This window comes from Phymastichus coffea, unplaced genomic scaffold, assembly GCF_024137745.1.
Source record: "Phymastichus coffea isolate CEN01 unplaced genomic scaffold, Cenicafe_Pcof_1.1 PCOF00123, whole genome shotgun sequence".
In the NCBI taxonomy this organism is placed as follows: Eukaryota; Metazoa; Arthropoda; class Insecta; order Hymenoptera; family Eulophidae; genus Phymastichus; species Phymastichus coffea.
The window spans coordinates 336171-363844 of NW_026706934.1; the positions used below are offsets into that span (position 1 = coordinate 336171).

General features: G+C 38.4%; 4 protein-coding genes across 9 annotated transcripts; 1 reads left to right on the forward strand and 3 right to left on the reverse strand.

Annotated features, from left to right (window-relative positions):
- Window positions 1-1255: 1255 nt before the first annotated feature.
- Window positions 1256-6374, reverse strand: LOC131671285 (uncharacterized). 3 transcript variants are annotated; one of them, XM_058947583.1, is made up of 4 exons: window positions 6319-6374; window positions 1936-2141; window positions 1788-1846; window positions 1256-1706 (listed from the first exon to the last, which is right to left on the reverse strand). In XM_058947583.1, the coding sequence occupies exons 1-4, from the start codon at window positions 6344-6346 to the stop codon at window positions 1283-1285; spliced, it is 717 nt and encodes a 238-aa protein (XP_058803566.1). In that variant the 5' UTR covers window positions 6347-6374; the 3' UTR covers window positions 1256-1282. The 3 variants fall into 3 exon arrangements, with proteins under 3 accessions (XP_058803566.1, XP_058803568.1, XP_058803565.1); XM_058947585.1 differs by lacking the exon at window positions 6319-6374 and adding an exon at window positions 2258-2479; XM_058947582.1 differs by lacking the exon at window positions 6319-6374 and having other exon boundaries at window positions 1936-2479.
- LOC131671284 (cation-independent mannose-6-phosphate receptor) lies at window positions 2621-8849 on the forward strand. 2 transcript variants are annotated; one of them, XM_058947580.1, is made up of 16 exons: window positions 2627-2659; window positions 2857-3135; window positions 3241-3371; window positions 3455-3659; window positions 3725-3882; window positions 3954-4216; window positions 4301-4451; window positions 4545-4821; window positions 4942-5183; window positions 5266-5463; window positions 5532-5678; window positions 6280-6456; window positions 6564-6806; window positions 6883-6994; window positions 7170-7300; window positions 8371-8849. In XM_058947580.1, the coding sequence occupies exons 3-16, from the start codon at window positions 3297-3299 to the stop codon at window positions 8461-8463; spliced, it is 2472 nt and encodes an 823-aa protein (XP_058803563.1). In that variant the 5' UTR covers window positions 2627-2659; window positions 2857-3135; window positions 3241-3296; the 3' UTR covers window positions 8464-8849. The 2 variants fall into 2 exon arrangements, with proteins under 2 accessions (XP_058803564.1, XP_058803563.1); XM_058947581.1 differs by having other exon boundaries at window positions 2621-3050.
- A 329-nt stretch (window positions 8850-9178) lies between these two features.
- LOC131671302 (protein toll-like) lies at window positions 9179-16310 on the reverse strand. 3 transcript variants are annotated; one of them, XM_058947635.1, is made up of 5 exons: window positions 14960-15780; window positions 12665-13866; window positions 12302-12599; window positions 10906-12222; window positions 9179-10822 (listed from the first exon to the last, which is right to left on the reverse strand). In XM_058947635.1, the coding sequence occupies exons 2-5, from the start codon at window positions 13828-13830 to the stop codon at window positions 10460-10462; spliced, it is 3144 nt and encodes a 1047-aa protein (XP_058803618.1). In that variant the 5' UTR covers window positions 13831-13866; window positions 14960-15780; the 3' UTR covers window positions 9179-10459. The 3 variants fall into 3 exon arrangements, with proteins under 3 accessions (XP_058803618.1, XP_058803617.1, XP_058803616.1); XM_058947634.1 differs by lacking the exon at window positions 14960-15780 and adding an exon at window positions 15788-16310 and having other exon boundaries at window positions 9180-10822; window positions 12665-14097; XM_058947633.1 differs by lacking the exon at window positions 14960-15780 and adding an exon at window positions 15788-16309 and having other exon boundaries at window positions 9182-10822.
- A 195-nt stretch (window positions 16311-16505) lies between these two features.
- LOC131671303 (protein toll-like) lies at window positions 16506-23594 on the reverse strand. Its single transcript, XM_058947638.1, has 6 exons — window positions 23305-23594; window positions 20268-21461; window positions 19878-20184; window positions 18598-19786; window positions 18412-18536; window positions 16506-18334 (listed from the first exon to the last, which is right to left on the reverse strand). Exons 2-6 carry the CDS (start codon window positions 21425-21427, stop codon window positions 17984-17986), a joined length of 3132 nt encoding a protein of 1043 aa, XP_058803621.1. The 5' UTR covers window positions 21428-21461; window positions 23305-23594; the 3' UTR covers window positions 16506-17983.
- Between the last annotated feature and the right edge of the window lie 4080 nt (window positions 23595-27674).

Consider the following 27674-nt stretch of genomic DNA (forward strand, 5'->3'; position numbering starts at 1 on the left):
AAGACAACGTGGAAATAAATTGCACAAATGGCAATAAAACTGCGATTTCTGCTTTTTGTTGATCTAATAATTAGGAATCCCAAAAATACAAAGACGTCAGCATAAGTGCATGTAGCAACTTTTCACTTTCATTATTTTTATAAATAGTTACATTTTCAATATAACTAAACAGTGCACTATTGAATGAGTAATAAACAGTTACATTTTTAATATAATTAAGCAGTATTGAATGAGTAAACTGTCTATGTAAACTGTTGCATTGAACAAAGGCTTTAATTAACAGAAAACAAATTAATTTTGATTGTAGAATGATAAAATGAAATTAAAAACTATCATAAATATTAAATATTTCGTTTACTATCTTATCAAGATAGTACACTATGTGACTTTTACTCAAGTTTATATAAAAATAATCATCATAGGAATAGACATATAGTAAATGTTAATGTTTTTTTGTGTCCATTATTTTATTATTCAAAGTTTCTAAATAACTATCTTTCAATTAATAAGGAAATATATTTCAGTTAATTGTGTGAAATATAAAAAAATAATACATTCAGTTGATCGAAACAATGAATTTCTCGAGACGTGAAGGATTTAAATATAGCTTTTTCTTATGAATGGCTTTGTTATAAATACTATAAAATAAAAGCACATGTACAATTTGAAAATTATCTAATAAACCTCTGGTAATACATTTTGAGTCACCTGAATTTTTTTTCAATCGCATCTTCAATGGCTTGCATATCCATTGAATGTAATATAATTTTTAGTATATAAGTAGTTATTTAAATTTCAATTAAAGATAAATTTACCACTATTTATCATTAGTCGCGTTATAATCGCATAGACGTGAGTTTGAATTAGAAAAATTTGCGATCGATTAGTAAAGTATTGTAAAGAATGAGTGAAAACTATTATATTTTCACAATTCATTAAAACGAAATTTTACATTTACAGTTACAATGAAGTCTTCTTTATAAATATACAAAATGTGATGTGGTTTACATATATTTAGTAATTAATTAACTAAAAGAAGCTACCACATATTTCGATGTTGTGATGACAAATTTTTTGATTTTATACAGTATTTTATATAAAATCATGTAGAAAAGATATATTTATACAATCAAAATAAACTATTTTAATAAATAATCATATTATTATCTTACTTTACTTGATTTTTTTGTTAAAATTAAAAGTAATAAGAAATAATATTGAACAAAAGGTTCAAAATTGATAGTTCATAACAAGAAAAATTGTAATTACAATTGGATCTGACTTAAATAGAACCATTTTTGAATTTTTTTTTCAAATTTCTATTACATATTGTACTATCAATATAATCAACTTTCTCTTCAATTGCTCTTAACTTTGCTCTCAGAAGTTTCATTCTTTCTTTGTGCACTTCAGCTCCTTGGATAAGCTGTTGTCTGTAGACCATCATTTTTTCTTCATGTTCTTGTCTCTTGAACTCAAGTTCTTGAAGGGATTGTTTTTCAAAAATTTTTACAAAGTCAGAATTTGCTTCTAATCTTAATACATCTATTGGACGTTTTTCTGAAGAAGATTGTATATTTGATTGTAAAGATGATGAAAATTTTTCAGATAAAGATTGTACAGAACTGTCATTTATATTATTAATTGATTGTATTGGAAGTGTAGCTTCAAAAATATAGTGCAATTGATCAGTTTTTATCCACTGGCTTGAATAAAATTTAAATATATAAGTAATTACTTGATTTTCAATTAATTAAATTATTTATTGATATGTATTCATGACTTACCCATCGATATTCACATATTGATTCATCATTTCTGATTCACTAGTTGACAGAAGTTCATCCTGCAAAACAAAAGATTCTTTAATGATCAATTATTTAAGAGAACACCCCCTTCAATATATAGTGATATTTATATTTCTCTTTTAATTACAATTACAAAATCCAGATTTTGACATTCTCTTTGATCATTGTTTTTTAATTCATTTGCAGATTCAGATTTATCGTTTTGAATTTTCCAGTTTTTGTACATTTTACGAATGTCTTCCCAGTTGCGATTCATTACATTACCGAGCTCTTGCCATTTTTCTTCATTTTCCGTTGAAAATGCATCCAAAGAATTTTGAGTCACAAATTGCTCTATAAAAATTTTATCTTCAATAGAATACACAGACATTTTAGACAATTAATGTTGATATAATAAATAGCGTATTTTAGTCGGTGTTTCGATGATGGAGACAATCTTTCGATCGAACCTGAATATGCAGATAAAGTTCTAATAAACACTACACAAAAGCAGAAAACAGTTCCAAATTAAAATTATGTCAGAATCACTGGCAATTCTTTTAAAAACTTCGATTCGAATCGACAGTCATATAGCTATACCAAAATCTCTAATATTTTTTGTTTATAACTTTCCATATTCGAATTAAAGATGGTTTTTAATAATTTTAGCAATGTAGCCGGTACAGAGCTTGTTTTTATTTTAGAGCTATTCACGCGGCGTATATTCTGACCTTGCTCGGTCGATATACAGCCGACGGTGGCAGAGCTGTCACCCGATATGGGGGTGCGCCACTGACAAATCACAGAAAGAGAAGAAACGAAGCCGCAAAGCTTAACTGATTGTTGATCATCGATTTAAAGCGTTGTGTTGTGTAGGTGATACACGTTTAATCAAGATATCGAGAAAATATTATAAATAATGATTTTTATTATCAATGATAATGCCGAACTGAAATACTTAAAGACTTATTAATTCGCGTTAATAAATATTCTTCGTAGTTCTTTGCTAACATTGTAACAGTTCAGTGTGACTGCACTTGTTTTTTCTCTGATCTATGTATGGGTTTAGGTGAATACGGCTGATTCTTGGAAAAATATAAAAGGCTTATCTCCGGTATTAGTATATACCGCAAGAGCAGAGCCACGAGTCACATTTTTCGCAATCCTTAGAGCATTGTAAAGACCTAGTCATTCTACTGTTTTGTACTAATGCATTTATTGTACAAAGATAAGGGAAGTGAACAAACGAACGTAAATCTACCGGTTAGTGTTGGAGGTGTTTGAGAAATGTCAAGAATTAAGAGAATCAAACAAGCACTACTTATTAGAAGTTTCGATAGTTTGAATAGTTCGTAGACCAAACAATAATCAATTTTTTATATAAACGATAGATAAGATAACGATAGTAAGTGCTGTAAAATATATACGGTTTATATTATATTCATTTTTCTAGAAGGGAGTAAACTTTGAATATCTAATCTGAAGACATACTTATGTGCAACTTAAATAATGCATTTAACAATTTTCGTTTTAATTATTATCAACTTAACTCTCACGACTAGTAAAGTCGTGAGAAGAAAAGAAGTGAGTATATTATTACTGATAATTTTAAAAGCAAGAATTTGCCAAAATAAGTATTGTTATTTTTAAATATTTGTAATTTTTAGATAAGCTATTGTATAGTCACTCAAGAAGATTTTCCTGATCACTTTGATTTTACTAAACTGACTAATAATACAATAGATTACAAAATTGAACACGAAAAAGATGATTTTTTGACATTACAACTATGTAAACCATTGAAAAATTCTTGCAATAGTTTAAGGGGTTATGCTGTATGCTATTCTAAAAATGGGAAAGAATATGCAATAGGTATGTAATTCATTTTTTTATAATGAAATTGAAAATAGTAATTCTGAAATTCTCATTATTTGTAGGAAAAGAACCCCCTCAAGTTAATAGTGTAAAGTTTGGTGAAACCATTTTTAGATACACTGGTGATCAATGTGATAATAACAATAACTACACAGTCAACATAAAAATGATATGCGATTTTTCAGATAAAAAATCTGATGATATACTTTGGTTTCCGACGGTTAACTATCTTTTTGAAATATTTACAATTTTAATGATCAATTTCATATTTAATAGATATATTTCTTTTAGGAATATAATCAATGTGACTTCAATCTGGAATGGAGAACTAATCATGCTTGTGCCAAGAGATCGCTGAGTAACTGTACTGTGGATTATAAATCTCAACATTATGACCTTAGGTCTTTAATAAATTATGCAAATAATTATGAAGTTAAGATTAATGAGACCTACACAGTTGTTTTAAATGTTTGTCACTCTATATTATACCGACCAAATTCATGTAAATCAGATACTGCTGCATGTTTAGTTATCAATGGTACAGAAATCCCTAGGTAACAAAAATAAATTAATTTAGTAGTGATTTTGAAATAAAACAAAAACAAATATGTGACATAATTCTAATCTCTTAAAAACAGAAATTTAGGTACATTAGCTGGTAATCTAAAATATGACGAAGAAAACAAAACTTTATCATTGACTTATAAAGATGGTGGAGTGTGTAATACTCAGAGTGATAATTATCACATTCAAACAACTATAACATTTATTTGTAATCAAAATGCAATTGTAAGAAAATTTTTTAATATTTTTTTTTTAATTTACCTATACTGTTGGAACATTATTGGTAATTAAAACCTGTCAATATTAAATATTTTTCAGGGTACTTTACCTATTTATGTTGGGGGAATGGAGAATTGTCATTATAAATTCAATTGGATAACTGCTGCAGCATGTAGTGAACAAGTTTTGGAGAAAAAAAGTTTAGAAGAATCACATCAAAGTATTTGTTCAGTAAAAAATCCTGTTACCAATTTTTTGTATAATTTTACTTCATTAATGAACAAAGCATTTTCTGTTCATTCATTTGGAATAACAGAAATATACGAGTTTAGTATTTGTGGTCCTGTAATTAACACTTCTTGTACCAATGGAACAGGTAAAATAGTACAATAAACACTGCTCTATAACTTTTTATTTTTTGTATAACATAAGCTACAAGAAAATGTTTAATAAATATTTATGTGATAAAATATTCAATAAGTGAAATATTTTTCAGGCACATGTAAGATCCGTAACAATATGTCAGGTGGAATGGGCAATTCTAATCTTTTATGGAAAGAGACTGGTCCTTATTTGAATTACACAAATGGTAGTCCATGTGGAAATGGAATTAAAAAAATGTATACAATAATAGAATTTTATTGTAATAACATTGAGAATTATGATATTGATGAAAGACCGGACCTATGTTATAATATAATCAAAGTAACCACAGAGCTTGCATGTTTAGAAAGTCCAGTAAGTATTTATTAATTTTCCTTTTTATTTCTTAAGATTTAATTGTTATTTATTTGTAACTATTTTTTTTTCTTTTATGCAGAAGTCATGTGTCACAGCTGATAAAGAAATCGATTTGAATCCACTAAAACTTCGATCATCTAATTATGAGATTAAGACTGGAGATTCAGATGTTTATATCAACGTATGTCGTCCTCTTGTAAGAGAAGAGGAAACAAATTGTCCAGATGAAGTAGCAATTTGTAAACTAACAAGGAAAAATGGGATTACTTATCCTATTGTGAGTACAATAATATATAAATGTCCATATTAAGAATGCAATTTGAGCGCATAATTTTTAATTTCCAGAGCCTTGGGTTATCTAATAAAAATCCTACTCGCAGCACTGATCGTAGTGCTGTTTTAATATATAATGGTGGCTCCACTTGCGAAGAAGATAAAGGAAAAAAACTTAAATCCAGTATTTCATTTGTATGTGATGTTAAGAAAGAAAAAGTGAGTTTTATTTTGACATGATCTTTTTAGTGAAATCTGAAATTTCGTTAATTTCATGATAAATAATAGTATACATAACCTACGTGTAATATATTTTATTTTCAACACTCCGTGCGAAAGTGCGTTTTTCCCGCATGCTCGGCAAAAAACGTGCGTTAAAAATCGCACTTTCCACACGTTGTATAAAAAAATACGGTACGGCACATGTTCGGGAAAAAGTTTCTCGTCTCGTGTACCATTCCACCCCCGCTTCGCTCGAGCGTAATCTCCACACGAAACAAGAATCTATTTTCCCGCACTTGTATCGTAATGTACTATTTTGACACGCCGTGCGTGAAGTGCGTCTTTCCCGCACTCTCGGTAGAAAACGTGCGTTGAAAATCGCACATTCCACACGTTGTACCAAAAAAATACGGTACGGTACATGTTCGGGAAAAAGTTTCTAAAAAGTAAACGCCACACGAGACAAGAATCTACTTTCCCGCACTTGTACCGTAATGTACTAAATTATTTTTTAAATAATTTTTTCATAAAAATCATTGCTTAATATCAATTACTTTATTATGTAAAATGAAGATGATAAATATAATCTGCATTTTAGGGCATACCGGCTTTTTTGCATTACAAAAACTGTACATACTTTTTCGAGTGGAAAACTGCAGTAGCATGTGGAAAGATAAATGGCCAATTGGACAAAAAAACTTGTTTGATAAGTAATAATCTTGGAGACGTCCAATCTTTATCATTTTTGAAAGAAGTTATGAGTCCTCAATATGTTGTATGTATTATTTTTGTATGGTTTTACACAGTATTTTAATAATTTTCATAAAAGGCTATTAACCTTTTTAAATACACACTGATAACTTTTGAAATTCGTTTCTAAAGGTAAATAAAAGTAAAACTTACAACATTTCTCTCTGTGGATTTAATGATTGCAATGGAGGGTTCATTTGTGCCAATAACGTCATATATGGTACAAATGTAAACATAGTGTTTGATTACACTGTTAATTCCATCCAAATAAATTTCACTCAAGGAACCAAATGTGCTGATGGATCCAAAGCTAAGTCATCTATTACTTTAGTTTGTAACCAACTAAATTCTTTAGCGAAACCAGTAATCATCAGAGTACGTTTTTACATCGTTATGTTTTTTCATGAATACTCGTAAAAATTAATTATTCATATAATTGACTTTTCTACAGGAAGAGCCATGTAACATAGAATTTGAATGGCCTACATCAAAAATATGTCAAAGACAAAATAATAATATGAACAAGACACAACCACAGTCCAGTGAATCTGGTTCTCTGAGTGGTAAGAACTACATATGTAGGCAAATGCTTGTAAAAAATAATCCCAATTTTTAAACGTGTATATTCATTTTTATGTTTAAAAAAGTATATTACAGTTTTCGTTTTAATTAATTGAGGATTGAAAATCTGTGCCGATAATTTTCACTAAATTTGATAATTTTTTCATTACTATCTAGGTGGTCAAATTGTTGGAATCATATTTGCTGTCTTTCTCATTCTGATAGCAATTATTTACAGTACAAGACGCTGGCATCTTGTAGATCTAATTACCCATTCAAGACACTGTGATCACGTAAGATATTCACGGGTATGTTGCAAAAGACGTGATTCAATTCCATATGAACTTTACAAGTAATTTGTATGTTATGGTAATTACCCCTATAACCCTTGTAAAACAATCAACGATACAGCCTGCAGAAAACATTTTGATTGTGAAGCTTTATAAGAAGTATCCTCAGAAATTATTGAAATCTGTTATAAATTTAGATCTTTGTTTTATTTACCGGTTTAGCAATATATTTATTTAGTAGAAAATTAGATGTTTTTTAGCTGTAACAATATCTTCCACTTACTTTAAATACAAGTTATAACGTACACTATTTCTTCATATAATTTATGAAAAGTTCAATTAATCGACAAATAACAGTTATTTAATTAAATTAAAGAAATCAGAAATAAAAATGTTCTAAATCTTATTGGTAAAAGAAAAAAAACTTAGTAGTTTTGAATTAGAAATGTGGAAAGCGCGAATTTGGCGCATATTTTTCGCCGAGCGTGTGGAAAAATTGTACTTTTGGGATGATATGTTAAAAATTGAACTTCTAGCGTGTCGTGTGGAAAGAGTACCTTACGGTACAACTGCGGGAATAGTACGTTACGATACAAGTGCGGGAATAGTACATTACGATACAAGTGCTTCGCTCGGGCGTAAACGCTACACGAGACAAGAATCTACTTTCCCGAACATGTATCGTATAAAAAAATAAGGTACAGCACATGTTCGGGAAAGAGTTATCTCGTCTCGTGTACCTTTCCACCTTCGCTTCGCTCGGGCGTAAACGCTACACGAGACAAGAATCTACTTTCCCGCACTTGTATCGTAATGTACTATTTATATTTTTCTATATAAATTACACATTCTGCTATCATTTTTCTTTGTTATTTTATTGCATAAAATATTGATCATGTCAATGTGTTTTATTAATTTGCATTTAAAAAATTTATGTATTTTCAAAAATAAAAAAATTAAACATTTTATTTTGTGTTTGCTTAATTTCTTTTTTTGAATGGTATATATATGTTATATATGAAAATAGGTTGTATTTTTTAATATGTTACTTATTTGGTTAAAAGTGATTAAAGTTTGTCGTATTACAGGTCAATACCGAAGAAGAAGTTCATCTGCTATTAGATGCTTCTGATCCCAACGTCATTGAAACTGACAGTGATAATGATCTCCTTCAAGCTTAGTCATGTTAAAAGAACGTTACCAAACAGTTTTTATAAAATTTAATATAAATGCGTTTGTGATTTTTTTTTAACTTAATAAGGGAATTACGATTGCGCTTTATACACAAAAATATTATTCAATTATATAAAATTTAAGCACTCGTTCCCACAAATGAAAAAAAAATATTCCTTCAAAGTAGATACACAGATAGCATAGTTATTTATGCATGTTTGGACATGTTTGTAAACATAGCAGTTTTAATTGTAAATGATTTTGATATAACCATGAAAAAAATGCTACTTATTCAGATGTTTGGGCTCTCGCCACATATGCGCATACGCGCACGTACGAGGGCGTACAAATCGCTAAAAATTTTAATAGTGCCAACAACAGAAAGTTACTAATATTCCTCGCATGCCCTAAACGAACACACTTACTCCCGGAACATACGTATCATAACGCTATATTATTGAAGGTTATGATACGTTTGTTCCGGGAGTAAGTGTGTTCGTTTAGGGCATGCGAGGAATATTAGTAACTTTCTGTTGGCACTATCAAAATTTTTAGCGATTCGTACGCGTTTGTACGCCCTCGTACGCGCGCGTATGCGCATATGTGGCGAGGGCCTAAGTAACATGCATAATTTCCAGATCTTATACTTGAAATTTTACTTGAAAGTATTTGTTGTGATTTAGTGCATTTAATAAATGTAAGTTTAAGAATTTGTTTGTAACTTTATAAAATTTTATAGTTATGTATGATTAATAAAACTGCAAGTTTTATTCTCAGCGTAAATTGTTCTTAACTATAAATTACAATAGTTACAAGTATCATTCTACAGTGTTTATTCTTGCAGAGATATGTAAACATAAAATTATCATACAGATTTTATAAAAAGCTATCAAAATAATATTTCGTGTCGAAAAACATTGTGCACAATTTACATTATCACAGTGTATATGATTTATTTTCTTTATACGTAAACTTAAAAGGTACTCGAATCATACAACAACTATTCGTATTTCGAAAAATCTTTCATATGTACAAATAATAATAACCTATACATTTTTTATATTGGATAAATAGAAACCATTAATTGAGGTATACTTGTTAGTCTTTTATAAAAATGGAAAGTAACACGATTATAATAAAAATAGAGATCCAGTCGTGTTTAATCATTTCATTGCAATAATTTTTGTTCTTGTTGGCGGAACAAACGCCTTGGCGCAACACATTAAAATTTTTTTTATACACACACACACACACACACATGCACATATATAGACAAAACACACTATAAAAAAATTTCTTTATATTGTCTCTGATACGTAGTACCATATCTACAGTGTTTTTCAACAAGGATCGGATACTTACAAGAGTAAATAATAAATTTAAAAAATTCCTAATCGTCAATGTGGCGCAATGAGGATAAAAATATAAATAAAATAACGAATGTATGAATAACGTAATTTTTTAAATGACGAATAACTATATATAGCGAGTAATAATGATTTCTAATAAAATCTAATACGTGCAACAGTTTATTAATTAAATTTATAAGCGCAAACGATCATTCACCGGTGACAGATTGATGTTATTTGCAGTATCCTATTTGAGCAATAATCAGCAGATATATTGGTGCTATTTTAACGGTTGCTGTATTATTAACAACATATATTTTTGTACGTTAAAATATTAAACTACAAAACACATATTATTTACAGCCAAATAGTTGCATTCCAACATGAGTTTCAAAGGCATACACAAAATATAATTATGAATAATGATAATCATGTTATTTCTAATAATCGTCGTGATTCTATATATGCATCGTGGGCAATGCCACAAATAATTAAACTACTGAATAATAAAAGTAGTCGAGGAGATACTTAAATTTTAATGGCGGTTGTAAGAGTCATACGCAGGATTATAAAATTAATCCACATCTCATCTTTACATTCTCGCTATAGGAATGAAAAGTCTTAGGCCAGTCAAATCAATGATAGTAAAAAAAGTCTACTGGCAAGAGGCAACGATTTTGTCATCTTCGGCACCGGAATCGAGCAGCTTGGCCGAGTCGTTAGTGAAGGTAGCGAGTTTGGGCATCGGGATGACTTCAGCTTTGCCAGTGGGGCTGTCAGCGTTGCCGTTGGTTATCGGCGGCTGTGCCAAATGATTTTCTATGATACGAGCGTTTCGCGTCTTGCGCTCGTATCGATGAGGCAGCGCGTATCGCAATTTGTCCCAAAACCACGGGTCACCCCACTTGACATAGGTGTTGTGGTTTAGGTAGGACTTGAGCTCCGGATCTAGACTGTCCGTGTTGCCTATCTCGCCGTACAAGATGACTATCAGACGAGCTCTCCCTTCTTTAAGCACCTGCTCACGATATATCTCACAATTACAATTCTCTTACAAAATGAACATTATCGGCAATTGGCAGTTGGCGAAAGGGGACGTACCTGAGTATGAGCAGCCCGGAACTCCATTCTGCCCCAAACGCTTTCAAGGAAATTAGGAGACAGGATGACGACAGTTCTCCTGGATTCTTCGACCGAACGACTGATCTGTAGCGGTATCCACTCGCCCGCAAGCCAGTCGCGATAGTGCAGACAGAGCTTGTACGGTCTGGGGCCTTCCTCCAACTTGGCTATAATCTCTCTCTCGACGAAGTCTTCGTCCTTGTGCGAGAAACTGATGAACGCGTCGTACTTCTTATCCTTGTCGAGCTCGTCCTCGGTGACGAGACAGAGGCACCAGTGTTTCGAGTACAACCAGACTTTGATCTCTTTTTGGTATCTGTAGTAGAACGCAGCCAAGCTGCCGATGACGATGCCGGCGAAAGCTACGAACAGGCTGGCGCCGACTATTATCGCGATGGCACCCTCGCACAGTTCCTCGGCGGTGACGGTCGAGAGTCGGCGATCGGTGCCGTAGCAGGCGATTCTGTTGAGCTCCCGTGGCGCGAGTTTCGCCTTCGCCAAGCCGACGAAGTTGCGAGACTGGCAGACGCACTCCCACTTGTTTCCGTGGAGCGTGAGATTGTGCAGAGCTTGGTCCTCGGACAAGTAGTCGATGAGTTTTTGGTCGAGGCGAGAGATGCTGTTATTGTGCAGTTTCAGTTGCTGAAGCTTTCGGGAGAACACGTCGAGCGTGACGATCGAAATGTTGTTGCTGGACAAGTCGAGGCTCGTGACGTTCGACAGGTACGAGCTGTTGAGAGACGGGGTTTGACTGAACTTGTTGTGCGACATGTCGAGCTCGATCGACCAGCCGTTCGCGTTCGCGATGGAGATTGGCAGTTTCGTCAAATTCCGATGAGAGCAGTCCACGGACAATATTCGTCTTTCCGGATACTCGCGACAGAAGCACGAGTTGCTGCAGGCATCGTCCGGTTCGTCCGACACCACTGGGCAGTTGAGATCGGCCGATCTGATGTCGGTGAGCTTTCGATTTGCAAATTCCTCGGGGCCGGCGCACTCGAAAGCCTCGAGGCCTACATTAATTTTGTTGCCTATACCAACAACATCTGCGTAAATCTCGACGTAACTTTTCACCCTTGGGTTCATCTTATTTTCGAAATAACGTAAGAGATCGACGAGATGACAGTCGCAATCGAGCGGATTACTGCCCAAATAAACCTTCATTCCCTTGTCAATATTATTCGTATTGAAGTATTGATCGGCGTCAATCTCAAGTCGACGCAAATCAATACTAGATATTTTGTTGTTCTGAAGATAAACGGTCACCTCGCCAGGCAGATGAAAGAGTACGGAGTCCTGTAAAGGTAAGTTGGACAAATGCATTCGAATTTGTCGCTTTGATTTGTAGAGTACACAATGCGATGACGATGCTCACCCCGAATTCAGTGATTTCGTTGTACCGAAGGTCTATCACTTCCAACCTTCCGACCCAGGCCCAATCCAGGAAGAAGCGAGAGATCTTGTTGTAGGGCACTATCAATTTGCGGAGAAAGGTGCAGCTTACTACAACCGAGACAGCGTCCGGGGGCTGTTGTTCCAAAGTAATCCGATTGCCCATCAAGTTGAGCTCTTCGACGACCTTGAGGTACTGGCAAAAATTGCTGTCTATGTAGCTGATGTTGTTCCAAGCGGCCTGCAGTATCTTGACGCCGTCGATGCCTTCCAAGATATCCCTGAAACGGCACGCGAAACCGAAGGTCAGCGTCGAGCGACAAGCGGAGGAACGGAGCAGCCTTACGACGTGATGTTGGCGAGGCAGTTATTGTTGAGGTACAGTTGCTCGAGGTTGTTGAGCTTTCGAAAAATGCCCCGGGGAAGATAGGCGAGCTGGTTGTCCATGATGCGGAGCTGGACGAGCTTGCGCGTGTCGCCGAAGATGGCCGGCGGCAGGCTGGTCAAGTTGTTGCCGGAGAGGTCGAGCAGCTCGAGGGCAGTGGCGCCCGCGAAGAGGTCCTCGGGCAGGCTGGCGAACCGGTTCTGCAGCAGCTCCACGGACGCGAGGGTGCCGAGGTCACGGAAGAAGCCGGCGGGCATGGTGGCGAGCGCGCCGGCGTTGTGGCTCAGCCGGAAGCTCCTCAAGTGGCAGTTGTCGATGCCGGTGAGCAGCTCGGCGGGCAGCTCGTCGAACCGATTGGCGCTCGCGTGGATGCCCTCGAGCCTGGCGAGCCGGTGGAACAGGCCGGCCGGCAGGCCGCGCAGCCGGTTGCCCGACAGGTCGATCCTCAGCAGGTTGGGCAGCCGGTCGAAGGCTCCGAGCTCGATCTCCTCGATGCGGTTGTGGCTGAGCCAGACGCGCTGGGCCTCCTCCGCGCCCGCCAAGTCGCGCCGGCCGATTCTGCTCAGCCTGTTGGACAGCAGGGAGATGTTGCGCAGGCCGCTCGACCACTCGGCGAAGAAGCCCTCCGGGATGCCGGTCAGCGCGGTCTGCTCGATGCGCAGGCTCTTGAGGCCCGCGAGGTCGTGGAGCGCGTCGGCGGGCAGCCGGCTGAAGCCGGCCCTCGCGATCACGAGCACCCTGACGGACAGGCCGCGCAGGTTCTGGCGGCTCACGCCCGAGCGCAGGTCCTCGAGGCTCAGGGTGTCGACGAGGCTGACGTTGAGCGCGCGCACCACCTCGCGCAGGCGCAGCTCCTCGGGCAGCTCGCAGTTGCCGAAGCGCAGGGTGCCGACGCTCCACAGGTCCAGCCGGCGCTCGGGGAAGCGCGACCAGGTGGCGTCGCCGCGCCCCGACCGGTTGCACCTCACCGCCACCTCGACCTGCTTGTCCCGGACGCCGCAGCTCACGCCGAACCGCTCGTCGCCCAGCTCCGCGCCCAGGTGGCAGTCGCGCAGGCTTGCCAGAGTCGCCGTCGCCGCGAGCGCGGCCAGGAGGCCGAGCAGCGGCGCCCGTCCCGAGCGAGCCATGCTCCCGGCCCTTCAGCAGCATCAATCGGCGCCCACCTGCAACGCCCCGATTAGCGCGCGGCTTTCGTTTCGGAGGGGATGCCAAGCGATCGATTGCCGCGCACTCCTCTTCTCGCAGCTGAGCGGGCGAGCGCGCGACGCCTGCCGCGGTCTGCGTACGCCGCGCTTCGAATTGACTCGACACGCGACGACGCATGGCGACTCCCGCGCGATTCGCCGCTGCCCGTTTTTCTTCTTCTTCTTCGTCTTCTTCTTCTTTTGCGCGGACTGCGAAAGCGCGGCAACGACGCGCGGATGATCAGCAAATAAAAAAATAAAGAAAAAAAACGGGGCACGCGGAGATAAGCGAATCTGTCGCGTTCTCAACCGTAGAGGAGCGATAACATCGTGTATTATTCCCCCCTTCTCCCAACCGAGATGAACGGAAAACGCACACGGACTCTATTTTCGGATGTTGCGAGGGCCAAGCAGCGGCCATTCGTCGCTTGCCGAGTCCAAGCAAGAGAAGGCCGAGAGACTGCAGCGAGCTTTGTTGTACGCAAAGCCTCGTGCGCAAATGACGAAGTCTTTTATCTCTTGCTATTGCGTTATCTCTAGCTATTGCGAATACTCGGCTGCATGCGTGTCGGAGATGTAGTCAACGCGCCAATAATTATCGTTACTGATTAAAATTGCTGTTTTGTTTTCTTGTTTTTCAGAGCACACGTGCGCACCGATGCGAACGGGCGTCGATACGCAAGTGGAAAAATTACCGAAACCTGCGGATATTCGACGTATACGTTATAGTCGAAGTAGCATGATTGCAAAGTCGTCCGAGAAAAAGTTATACGTATATAAAAATGCAAATGACGAGTGCCGAGCAGCAGCCGAAGAGCAATCAGCGGAGCATCCGCGCGTATCGGAAAACAAGCAAGAGCATCGGGCCGCAGTGCGTCGTAGGGACCACACGTTCAGCTTTCAGCCCAAACAAACTACTTATTATTCTATTCCGTTCGCCCATTACACCAATTTAAGTGACCGTAATCACCAATTCCGCCCGGCGAGCCCAGAGCAGAGTCTTTTTCCGTGACGACTTACGACTTCGGCGACGGCACTTCTAACCAAAACAAACGTACGTGAGCGCACTCACCTCGCCAATTTGCGCACGCTTGCTCCGGCCGTGCGGGCGATCCAATTTTTCCACGCCGGTCATACGCCACCGCGCGGCCGATAACATTGGACGCTTAATTTATTGTTTCGCCTTTGCTTGTGTTTACTTTTAGCGACTCGCGAGACGTAAAGCCACAGCAAAGTCTGCGGAATAAAGCAATTACCCGGGGGGTTCCTCGCATGAAGATACCATTGTGGAAATACGGCGAAAAGGTGAGTATTGATCACGGCACTTATGAAAACGGGCGAGCTAATAATGAAATTGATCGACCTTCGATTTGACCGAACGACAATTACGCAGACGTCGAACCCGACCAATGCGAGACCGTATTGCCGAAACGATCGCTTGTCCAAATACACGAACTTGCACGCGTAGAATTGACGCGAGAGACGATTTGCTGTCGGGAATGTATCGCCAATTGGCAATGATGTCGCGAAAAGTGTCTTCACGCTGACCTAGACGCGTTCCGAATGTACCGGATATCGCGCGAATTCATCGACGCGACCAAAAAATGCGCATAGCCATCGCCATTGTTGGGACTCGCACGAGGGTACAGCCACTTGCTACTGCACGCATGCACCCGTGGTGTTCCCTGGCCACTCGCGGATCTCGCGCCGAAGATAAAGCGTCGAGCGGTTGTTGTGTACTTTGTCGGACAATTAGCTGCGTACTCCCACTTTCCCCGCGTCGAGTGTCTGGTTTTCCGTTAAACAGTATAAAACCCGAGACTGTGACTCAACTCGCGTGATGTGTTTTCTTTTTTTCCGCATCCACATCAGCGCGCATTATCAAACGAAACGAACTCACCGAAAAGGGACTGGTTTTGCGCACGCTACACGACGGTTTCCAACGCCCGGACACACTTCTACGTCCAGTCGAGCATGCTTATGTTCGGAGCACTGCGCGCCAAAGCGACGCGACGACGACGGAACAGAAGTGGAACGGTGAAAAAAGCGGCAACTGGTGCGGCGCCGTATCGGTTCTTGATCGACGACGTGGCTTGGAACCTACTCGGCACCGTACTGAGACGATAGATCTTGGCAGTTCTCGACGAAAAATACGTACGACCAGCCGGCTCGTAGCTGGTGTGGAGGGGCAAGCGCCCAGTGACGTCACCATTTTTACGCGTACGCGCGTGCATGTGTGCGCGAGTGCGATCGCGATCGTGCATAGTGTGTGTGGTCGATGGCGAGCTGGAACGCCGGGAGCACCGATTGTACTGCCTTTCCTCCTCTCACTTTTTACTTTGCTTTATTAATTTCTTTTGCCGTGCGTGCCTGCAGCCGCGAGTGCGCAACCGCGCCGTCTTCAAATATGGATTTTCACGCATAGACACGTACGTTACCTACGTAGCACGTGGGCCTTTGCAACGTTTCATTTGGCTTTTCTCTGGGCTTTATCCGTGTTCGGTTCAATGTCGATAATTGTAATGATAACACTATGTTGCACATCACACGTTTTTGTTGCATCACGCGTCGAGTTTCAATAATTTTTCTAAATAAAAATGTCTGTATTAATTTTTCCTTACTGTTCTTATTTTATTGAGCATTGTGTTCGTTGTTATTTAACGATGGTAAAAACAATTTGTATATTACAAAACAATTGATTGCCGGTAAGTATCAATATCGGATTAATACATGTATTTATAAACGACGCTATTCCAAGTATACTTCATACAAACATGTGTGATAATATATAATTCAAAATAATGTTTGGCTATGTAGTCAAGAAACTGTTCCGATCGTAAGCAGTTGCGTACAATATTGCGTCAAATTTTTCGTTTTTAAGTGATTTTTTTTTATACTTTTTACTTGACAATCGAGCATTTTTGTGATTTGAGGGTTTGCTTCAAGCAATTGTAGATATTAATGTTTTTGGTAAGGAGTTGTCGCTGTCGCTTATCAATAAGTTTTTTTTAAGACAGTCCTAAAATTACAACCGACATTATGGTTACTAAATCGAGCACCGTTGTGCAGCCTTTATATTTTTATATACATTGTAAATATAGATTATTTTACAAAATTTACAATTACTATATATCAACAAGTCTGTTTTTCGAATTGACTCGAAGGCATTCTTTTAATGTGCAAATTGGACAATTCACATGGTTTTTTACTTATCTATATTACTATCAGAAATCTGATAGAGACTCTGAGGCAGTGAGAATAATGCACTGGTTGCTAATTAAATAAAATGAAGTATCAAATCAACCCAGAAACTGCGACCTTTATAAAAAGAGATTCCCATTAGGCGCATTCAACTGGCGATTTTTCTTATATTATGTTTCTGAAATCTCTTTAGGATTTTTTATTTTATAGAATTATACAATGAAACACTAGTGAGATAGTAAAGATAAGAAAATCGCATACGACACACGCCAAACTTTTCAAAATGGTGTGCAAATATGTCAGTTTCGACTTGACGATATAACGTCCTTTATATGTTACTTTTTTTATACAAGTGTTATATGTACAGTAAAAGAAAACGCAAGTAAAAGATAAGTATTGAAATATCACCGGTATATACATTATAATTTAAGTTTAAACGTAATTAGTTAGTATTCAACGCTGGTTGCTTTGGCAATCAGTTAAATTGACTATTCTCAACGCCTCTCAATTCTCGAAGCTTAGCACGAATGCCTTTACAATTACTTAAGTAAATTGGAAAAAAGTACTAAATATAGTGAACTTTTAACGACTTTTTTGATGAATGTAAACTTATTTGCATAGTTCCTAAAATAACAATATTACTAAATATAAAGACGATAGTTGCTTGAAATGATACTCGCCTACGTCGTAATAACACTGATCTTACGCGCTCGAAACCCTTATGCTCAATTTTTCAATTACCACAAGTTTCAACGTACATTCCTCTATTGAACACCGTATATATTTTCGAAAAACCCGCTGGCAAGTTTGATTTTACTTACATACGAAACAAAGTAATCTTGTTTTCACGCGCGAACAAAGTTTGTACACGCACTCGCGAAGCACCCTCGCGTTACTAGGAAGCAGCAGTTCTGTCGTCGACGCGCGGGTCGAGTAATTTTGCCGAGTCATTAGTTAGCTTCGACATAGATATTAGATCGGAATTGACGAAGGCGTTGCCGGTATGATTGTTGGCTGCTCGGCGTGTCATATGGTCCTCGATTATTTGAGCGTTCCGCGTTCGGCGTCTCGGCGGCTCGAACTTATGCGGCAGCGCGTACCTCAGCTTATCCCAGAACCACAAATCGCCCCATTTGATGTAGGTATTTAGGCTGAGGTAGGCTTTCAGTTCGGGATCGAGATCCTCCAGATTTTCCACTTCCCCGTAGAGAATGATTATCACGCGAGCTCGACCCTCTTTCAGTGCCTGCGACCATGGTTGAATTAGTTAAATGCAATTACAGATGATTGGCATCTACGCTCGGTTCGCGATCGACCGTTTACCTGAGTATGAGCAGCCCGGAACTCCATTTTTCCCCACACACTTTCCAAGAAATTCGGTGACAAAACGACAATAGTTCTTCTCGATCGTTCGACCGAGTTGCTTATTTGCACTGGTATCCATTCACCTAAACAGAAGGAAGAGTACAGATATGTACAGTTTGCAAAATATGATTCCAGATTCGTTACCTGCAAGCCAATCGCGATAATGCAAACAAAGCTTGTAGGGTCTGGGACCATGTTCCAACTTGGCCACTATTTCTTTCTCGACGAAATCCTCGTCCTTGTGCGAGAAACTGACGAAAGCATCGTATTGTTTGTCCTTGTCCAACTCATCCTCGGTGACAAACCAGAGACACCACTGTTTTGAATACAACCAGACTTTGATCTCTTGCTGGTACTTGTAATAGAGAGCTGCCAGGATGCCGACAACGATGCCAAAAAATCCGACGAGTACACTGGCAGCCACGATCACTGCGATAGCATCGTTGCAGATGTCTCTCACGGTCATTTTGTATAATATTTTATTTGTTCCGGCGCATGCTACCCTATCGCGGCTATCAATCCAAGTCTTCAGTTGTATCAAAGTGAGAAAGTTGCGAACTTGGCAGTCGCACTGCCAAGGGTTTTGATGAAGCGTGATGCCACGCATGGCTTCGTTAGCCATCAAGTGTTTGATAACGTGTTCGTCGAGTCTCGATATACTGTTATTGTGCAGTTTCAGATTTACAAGATTTTCGGAGAAAAGATCGATTGTGACGCTGGAAATGTTGTTATTGGACAAGTCTAGACTGCTTACATTTACCAAGTAAGGACTACTCGTGACAGATGGAAGTTGTTTCAGCATGTTGTATGACATGTCCAATTCGATCGACCAATTGTGCACATTCGTGAGCGAGGCAGGCAGTTGCGTTAAATGTCGGTACGAACAGTCCACAGCTAAGATCTTCTTGGCGGGATATTCACGACAGGCACAGGTACCGTTGCAAGCATCGTCCGTTACATTCGTTATCAACTGGCAGCTTAGTTCTTCTGGATAAACGTTGAAAATATCTCGATTTTCCATCTCTGCGGGTGATGCGCAGACCATACCTCCGTCAGACTCATAGCCGTCATCACCGCTAGTTAGTTTTACATATTGACGAGATTCACTCTTGTGCTCAGATTTCCAGTAACGTATCAAGTCTATCAGGTGGCAGTCACAGTGCAGTGGATTGTTTCCTAACATTACTGTCAAACTTCTGAGAGATAAATCGTGATTCCAAGCTTTGTAACGGGCCACGGCAGATGGAAGATCCGATAAATCTATCTTTGATATCCGATTATTCCTAAGATCAATTATTGTTCCAATTGGGTGCAGCTTGTCTATGTCATCAACCTACGAAATATAACAGATTAATATATAATATACCATTAGCAAACACGTATTTGACAGCATTATATTATTAACAGAAAGCTTCTAGGCCTACCGTTAATTCTGACAAGTGATTGTTCCTTAAATCAATATTTAATTGTCTGAGATCGAAATCAGTAAAAATTTTCGTGGCTTTGTTGTCAGACAAGGAAAGATTGTACAAATTATGACAGGACACAAAAATAGATGGGTTTTCACGTTTGTACGTATACTTTCCGGTCGCTTCAAAATTCAATTGATTAAATGAGAAATCAATCACTCGAACTTTTCCTAAAGATCTGCACAAACCATCATCAACTTGGATTAAATTATTATGCGAAGCATTAAGGGTTGAGAGTGTAATTAGCCCTGCCAACATATCACTGAAACATCGGGGCATCGACTAAGTTTAAAAGTAATCAAGTAATAGATAATTTCTATTCGATAAGCAAAGTGAAACACTTACGCACTCAGAGTGGTCAAATTGTTGTAACTGACATCGAGTACCTGCAGGTGGCTAAGTGTCTCGAAAATTCCAGCGGGCAATGCTGCGATTTGATTCCTCGCGAGATCGAGCTTTTCGAGTTTCTTCAAATCCGCGAAGAGGCTTAATGGTATGCTCCTCAAGGAGTTGTCCCTCAGATTAAGATTGCCTAGTTGCGTTGCCTCGGAAAATAAATCCGAGGGTAGAGTTTCCAGTCGATTGTCCTGGAGCCAAACGTCTTTCAGAAAATCGAGCTTTCTGAAAAACCCGGAAGGCAACGTTTTCAGTGAACCACGGATTGTATTCATCTGAAAATTATTCAGGTGGCAGTCGTAGATGCCGTTGAGCAGGTCACTGGGTAGCTCGTCAAAAGGATTTTGGCCGATCTGCAGTGTCGTAAGCCTAGCGAGGTGGCGAAAAATGCCAGACGGAATCGCGTGCAAGTGGTTCTTGCTGATATCGAGAGACACCAGATTGGACAACCGATCAAAGGCACCAGCCTCGATTTCGATGATTTCATTTCCAAAGAGCTGCAGTTCCTGAAGCTCGAGCAAATCTGCGAGATCGCCTCTGGCGATTTTCTGCAATCGGGTGCCCATGATATCCAGCCTGGTGAGCTTCCTCGACCAGTTCGCGAAAAAATTGCTGGGTATTCGGAGCAAGCTAGTGTCGTGGATTGTCAAGGTTCTCAGGTCCGAAACGCCATACAACCAGTCGAATGGTACTGAATCCAGGTGACTGTTGAAAAATGACAGTTCGGCCACCGAGATGCCTTGAAAATACTGTCGACCCGGAGGAGAGCGCAAATATTTGAACGTAATTTCGCTGGAGTAATTGACATTCATCATGTGGAACGTGTCGAGCAAATCGAGGCCTTCAGAGTAAGTGCAGTCGACGAAGTCAGTCCGCCCGACAGCGCTGCAGTTGAGTTTGACATCGGTGAACTTCATCCAGTCATGATTATCACGACAAGTGACTTCTATCTTAACGTTGTCTGCTCGCTCAGATCTGACGTAGAAGCCTCCTTTGGAGGCTCTGTGATGTGGGACCGAGCATCCTGAATCGTTGACGATAGCCGCCACCGCTGTTAGGCTGTAGATGATGACGCTTCCCGCAATGTATAACGCCACCACGTTGTTCATTCTCAAGCAAGCAGTGAGTTTCGATGCGTCTCAACTACAAACATCAAAATCAATCGACTGTCATAATTGGATTAACGCAATTAAAATTAATCAGATTGATTATGTGACCTGTGTGGTTTTTCTGTTAAGCGTAAAAAAAAGAATAACGAATATCAATTGGCAGGTCGTTTGAAAAAGCTTGATAAACTCAATTATTCTCGTTGATGCGGCGATTAATTTATCACTGAGTCGGCCGGCAATCGACAATGACTTATTCGATACAATTATCGTGAAAAATTGGCGATCTTCGGGGTGGAATTATGCGTAGGAAAACTATTATTTTGGATGTAATTTTGCAAACAATTAATTTTATGATCCCGAGCTTCAGTGACGGCTACACGAGTTTCTTAATAAATATAACTGCTGGCTACACGTGGAGAGGGCTAAGTTGAAGGTCAGGCCTTTCTCAGCGCTTCGCTCGCATCTGTTCAATATTTCAACTTATTGATCAACACACGTGCGTCGGCTGACCGTTCTTTTTTCTCGCTTAAATAACGTGGATATATTATTGCCATTTTGCGTTGATGTCTCGCAATCTTTTAGAGAGTAACATTTTACGTTATTTTTATTTATCGTTAATAATCAACTCGACGATAAGTTTATGATGTATATTTGCACAAATTCAAATTGCATTTTCGATTACGTGGATTGCTTTTTCATTTTTTTCTCGCAATATATATTGGCAGAAAAGAAAATTTTTTTTTTTATTATAGTTGTTCGTTCAATTGAGACTTAAGTGGTCCTTCACGAGCTTGTGTTAAAATATATGTACCTTTTCATAGTGATTAAAAAATGAAACCTGATTCGATGAGTCTTTGACATTACATTTTTATCGATTCATGCATCCAAGCTAAACATATGTAAATATAATGTAAATAAATTTGCTAGTCAAATTCTACTACGATAAAGCAGCGGCACTTTTTTTTGGGCGTAACCACAGCGTTAAGAATTTATATCGCGACGTCTTGGCCATGTACGCAAGGTTTGACGGTCCAAAAGCAGTGATAGCGAAACTCTTAGTCGAATGGAAAGTTGTCTAGTAATGCCAGTCGCATGCATCCGATGTTGAAAATTGCTGATTTGCTTCATATAACTCTTCGTTAATCGAAATTGTTTGCGCAATAACGCGGGAAAATTCAGTGAATCGAACGAGATAAAGTAAAATGAATTTTATTCTGCGTTCGGATATATTGGATATCGAATTATGAAACCCAATGCGCCGCATTAATATTTTCAACGAATATCTAAAAACAAATAGGTGGGAAAGGGGATACGAGGTATGATTACATTGATAGCACGAACAACAAAAAGATAGCAAAAAATGCCATTTTCAATAACACACGAATAAATACATATTCGGACTTCAATAGTGAAGATTTTCTTCTCGTGTAGATTTATCCAGCAGCTAATTTCGCTTGTAGTAGTTTACTTTATTATTATAGAGATTTTTGCCCGCTGCTTAATTTAAACACTAGCTCTTGGCAAAAATATAAGCGTCCCGATCTCTAAATATATATATCTTTTTACGCGAAGATTTACACTAATGTGCTATCCAAAAAAATGGTCATTCCGTGAGCTATCTTGCTGCTGCTTTTTGCGGTTCAATTCAACATTGTCGATTTATTTATCGAAGATTGATTTTGTAAATGAATGTAAATGGATTATTATCCACGCGATTAATTAGATTTTGAATCTCGTGAAAAATAAGTTTGAAAAATAGCCAGCGAATTTCCGTGTATACGTGTTATCTCCCAGAAACCATCTATTTGAGTTTATCAAGAAGACTGTTTTCGCAGCGATAATTATAAAGACAATTGGCGCTTATGTTTGACACTCACTTGATCTTATACCGACATCGGGCAGGAGTTGGAGAATTTCGTTCGGGATGTATGGAAGACCAAGGCATAGCTGCAGGGCTACGTGCTCAGGTTGAACTTGCCTTGCCACCGCGCGTGTACGCACGCACACGCACGAGCGCTCTCGACGGAATGGAAAAAGCACGCTATATATTATTCGAAACCGCGAGCTGCCGACGGCGACGGCGACGGCGTCGACGCGTCACGCAATCGGTCGCGCGTGTTTGCCATCCCACACAGCGGAACGAACAAGTGCCCGGCCGCGGTCTATCTCCCAATATAGCTAGCAGCCGACTGAAGGCAGTGCGAATTATCTTCTACACAGCGCCGGTAAAAAACCAGTCGGCACCGTGAGGGGCGACGCTGACGTCATCCAGTCTATACTGCGTGCGGATTGCCCGTCTCTCCGCATTGTCGCTTGTTGGCAGTGCTTATACTTACACACTCTGATATCGCTGCCAATATTTCTTTCTAGGTCACAACCGGACCTTTTCGAATTGATGCTTATCTGCATATCGTCGATAATTAAATAGCAGCTGTTTTCAAGCCTCCCCCCCCCCCTTCTCCAGCTTTTATTCGTTATTCGCCTTTGTGCTTGTATCTTTTGATTATGTTTATTTACAACCATTCTGGCAGACTGCGCGACAATGGGCTGTGTCGATCGATACCGTCTTTGTCAAAATGTGCTTCTTTGATATAACTGGATGAGAATTTTCAACCAAATAATTTCGACTTCCCACAAATTGATATCTTGAAAGACCCTATGACTTCGTCAACACCATAAGGTACCAAGAGCCGGAGCAGTATTGGAGGAAAGTCCTACTTGAAAGTCCAATTTCCTACAACGAAATTGCATTGTAGCTGGCACTTAATTGTGTCAGGCTCATGTACGAGCAATCTACGGATAAAATTGGTTTTACCGGATACTCGCAGCGGGTACTGCAAGCATCGTCAGCTAAATCTGTTTTCAATAACAAAGAGAAAGAGAGAGATAATTTTAAATATTTACTACCGCTGATGACAATGATATTACATTCCAACTTTTTAGAGATAAATCGTAATTAAGAACGAGCCACAGTAATGGGTTTTATCCAAATTCAACTATTGTTCCCATTGGATTCAACTTTTCTGTGTATTCAGTCTACCTGTTTTACCAGGAGTATGATATGTATTCACGAAAATTTCTTTTGTGATATTATACTATATACTACTTCCTCGGTCGGCGCTCGAACAGTATACAAGGATTCTATTGCTATCTCGATAGGCACACCATCGCCGGAATATCGATAAGCCCATAGCACGTATGTTTGTCAATTTACACGTGCGTATGGAACTTGCAAATACGGTCTTGGCCTTAGGTTAATACTATATGCTATTTTAGAGTTTGTCAATGAATTATAATTGTGAAAAAATTGCACATAACATTTATTTCTCCAACTATTCAACAACATTTATTTAATATACCTAGTTCTTTACAAATACTTTTCATTGTAAAAAATGCGTGATTTTAGTTTTTGTCCTCGAAAATTCATCCCATCGTATTATTTTAATGCAGGCAATGAAAAATTTATGCAATTTATTTACGTTAAAAGTACTAAACATCAATTAATATTGTATCTATATATACAAAGCATCACAAGAAATAAACTATCAAAGATTCAAAACGCACTATTAAGGCAAGTTCTACAAGGTGCTTTCGTGCATACGAATGTTTCGTAAACTGAAATCTAGCATCCTTAAAAATAAAATCTTTAAAGTATGTTACACGGTTAAAGTACCAGTTATACACATTTTTTTCATAGTCATTTTGTACAACTTGCGACCAGTTGCTTAACGAGGGACTTTATGGAGTTTATACCTCGTCAGCTTAATTTACACAAAGTTTGAATACTTTAGTAATGTAAAATGCACTTCTAATGCCAAAAACTATGTTATAAAAGTTAACATATATTAATGCAAATTTACATATACGTACAACATTACATGTATTGTTAAATAATTTGAGTAAAGTAAGCGTCATAATTGAGTACGTTCTTTATATTTATTATGTATAATCTGAGCGGTTTTACTGTGAATATTTCATCCTGTAATTGACTCATTTACTCTACATCCCTTCCCTTCCCTACTTTTTATCCTGCACTATGAGCCCTCCTGTTGCCGCTATACGCTCAATAGTCGAACGCTTAAGATCTGAGTGAATGAGTACATTGACCTACGAAATTTATTCTACATTTTGACTGGCTTTTAATAACATGAGAAATTGATTTAGTATTTTTTGTTGTTGTAATACAAGCTTAATAGTTTTTATAAAAAATGTTTTAATCGTGATTTTTATAGTTGCTCGTTCGAAAAACTTCCATACAAATACATGAAAAAATGTAAATGTTAACTCTTGTAAAAAATTTTTTTTTAATTTTCATTTCATATTGTTGCCTTTAGACCTGATGAGGGGAGTCCTGAAATTCCCGAAACGTTGTCGTTTGTATCTTTAAACGAATAAAAAATACTGCTCAGATAGATCCACGTGGTTGTTCTGAAGAACTGATTACACAACAAACTTATTTAAAAAGTAAGCGTTAAGTTGTTGTAAAAAACATTAAGCTCTCACTCAATGTAAGTATAATCTTCAAATAATTGAGATTTTCCAAAATTCTTACAAATAAACTTTAAAAAGTCCAGAAGCTCCTGCAAACACGTCCTCGGGCAGACTTTACAAAGAATTATTTAAAAGACAAATGACAGGGAACAGTAAGGTTTTGAAAAAAGCCATTAGGCAATTGTCGTTGAAACGAAGCACTTTCAAATTGATCAGATCATTCAAAGATGCAGGCTCGGTCTCGATGATTTTGTTATTGCAAAGATTGATATTCTTCGGATTGATTAGACCAGCAAAATCATTCTTATAGCTACTTTCCGTAGTTTGTTGTATATATATATATATATATATATATATATATATATATATATATATATATATATATATATCGATTTTTTTTAGCGTTTTTCGTCCAGCCCTTTAAAAATTCCTCGGGGACGTGCAATGGATGTTAATTCTTTCAATTAGCAAATCTTTCAGACCCGAAATATTGTACAGTATATCAAAAGGTGACTGACTCATGTCACTTTTCTCAAACTCGAGACAAGAAATCTCAAGTTTCTAGAAATTTTAGTCACAGGAAGGTGACTCGTAAAGTTGGTAAAGTTAAATTAAATTTTGTCTTTTAACGCGCATAATCGAGCTTGATGCTGGGAAAATTGAATCAAGTGTTATCGTAACATATTACACTTACGACTAGACTACCGTCATAAGCTCAACATCGTACTTCAAAATTAATATTATTATGGTTGATACTCTATTTGGCTATCGGCACTTGTACAGCACACTGTTCTAATAATCGCTATAACGAAGATAACGATGAAAAGCACTTCCTCTGTATATGGTATGGCTCACCCTTTAAGCCACGAAATTATCATTATTCATCTAAAATCCTCTTTGATTCCCGTGGATTCTCCAATAGCACTAAACTTGCAATTCTACTTTTACGTTTGTTTTTGATGCTATTGTTGTTCCTGAAATTGTTATTAAAATGTTGAAAGTGAGAGAGATAAATGTTCTTAAAAAGCACTTCATTGTTTAATTTTAGCAGGAGTGCAATATCAAATCTGCATTATGTACATTTTCAAATTATTAATTGCTTTAAAAAATGAATAAGTAGTTAACAATATGTTGAAATGTATGCAGTTAAGTGACCTACAATGGCTATATTATATTTATTATTAATGGTAATTTATTTCTTTATTTCAAAGTCATTATATATAATTGAAATAATTGATAAACTACACTACGCAATCGTAATCCACACAAGTCGATTTCGCCTTAGTCTCGGGTCAGAAATTTTATCATTTTGAATGTGTCGGAATAGTTATGTAAATATCTATACATTCTGAAAATATCTATACATATTTTGGATAGACGTTTGGCGACAGGAGAAATAAGGGATGTTTAGGTGCGTAGGGTGAAATTAATAATTATATCACACTGGTAATATATAAATATTACTATAATGTTGAGTTGGAATGGGTGTACTATGCGCAGACGAGCACTACAGAGTACCGCGAGTGATGCGCGCACGTACAAAAAGAGTGTAGCGAGACGAGGAGCTGGCGATGCTCACTTGATGAGACGTTGCGTCCTTCTGGTCATTCGCGGGGATGCAAGGATGCACCACCGAGCCAGGCTTTTGCTTCTCACTTCCTCCGAGAACACTCATTGCTTTTGCTCGTCGGAGAGGGAAAAGAAAAGGCGGAAATATGATGGAAAAAAAGTGCGCGCGCGGGCCTGCTACAAAAAA

What these genes read in the sequence shown, in the direction of transcription:
- LOC131671285 (XM_058947582.1), bottom strand. Translation starts at nt 2,178, where the DNA reads ATGTCTGTGTATTCTATTGAAGATAAAATTTTTATAGAGCAATTTGTG. An exon ending in AAAATCTGGATTTTGTAATT is followed by an intron (nt 1,847 to 1,935) that starts GTAATTAAAAGA and finishes TTTGTTTTGCAG; the next exon opens with GATGAACTTCTGTCAACTAG. An exon ending in CAATATGTGAATATCGATGG is followed by an intron (nt 1,707 to 1,787) that starts GTAAGTCATGAA and finishes ATTTTATTCAAG; the next exon opens with CCAGTGGATAAAAACTGATC.
- LOC131671284 (XM_058947581.1), top strand. Translation starts at nt 3,297, where the DNA reads ATGCATTTAACAATTTTCGTTTTAATTATTATCAACTTAACTCTCACG. An exon ending in AAGTCGTGAGAAGAAAAGAA is followed by an intron (nt 3,372 to 3,454) that starts GTGAGTATATTA and finishes TGTAATTTTTAG; the next exon opens with ATAAGCTATTGTATAGTCAC. An exon ending in TTCTTGTACCAATGGAACAG is followed by an intron (nt 4,822 to 4,941) that starts GTAAAATAGTAC and finishes AATATTTTTCAG; the next exon opens with GCACATGTAAGATCCGTAAC.
- LOC131671302 (XM_058947635.1), bottom strand. Translation starts at nt 13,830, where the DNA reads ATGGCTCGCTCGGGACGGGCGCCGCTGCTCGGCCTCCTGGCCGCGCTC. An exon ending in TGCCTCGCCAACATCACGTC is followed by an intron (nt 12,600 to 12,664) that starts GTAAGGCTGCTC and finishes GTGCCGTTTCAG; the next exon opens with GGATATCTTGGAAGGCATCG. An exon ending in ACGAAATCACTGAATTCGGG is followed by an intron (nt 12,223 to 12,301) that starts GTGAGCATCGTC and finishes TTACCTTTACAG; the next exon opens with GACTCCGTACTCTTTCATCT.
- LOC131671303 (XM_058947638.1), bottom strand. Translation starts at nt 21,427, where the DNA reads ATGAACAACGTGGTGGCGTTATACATTGCGGGAAGCGTCATCATCTAC. An exon ending in AATTTGACCACTCTGAGTGC is followed by an intron (nt 20,185 to 20,267) that starts GTAAGTGTTTCA and finishes CCGATGTTTCAG; the next exon opens with TGATATGTTGGCAGGGCTAA. An exon ending in TCCGGGCTGCTCATACTCAG is followed by an intron (nt 18,335 to 18,411) that starts GTAAACGGTCGA and finishes CCATGGTCGCAG; the next exon opens with GCACTGAAAGAGGGTCGAGC.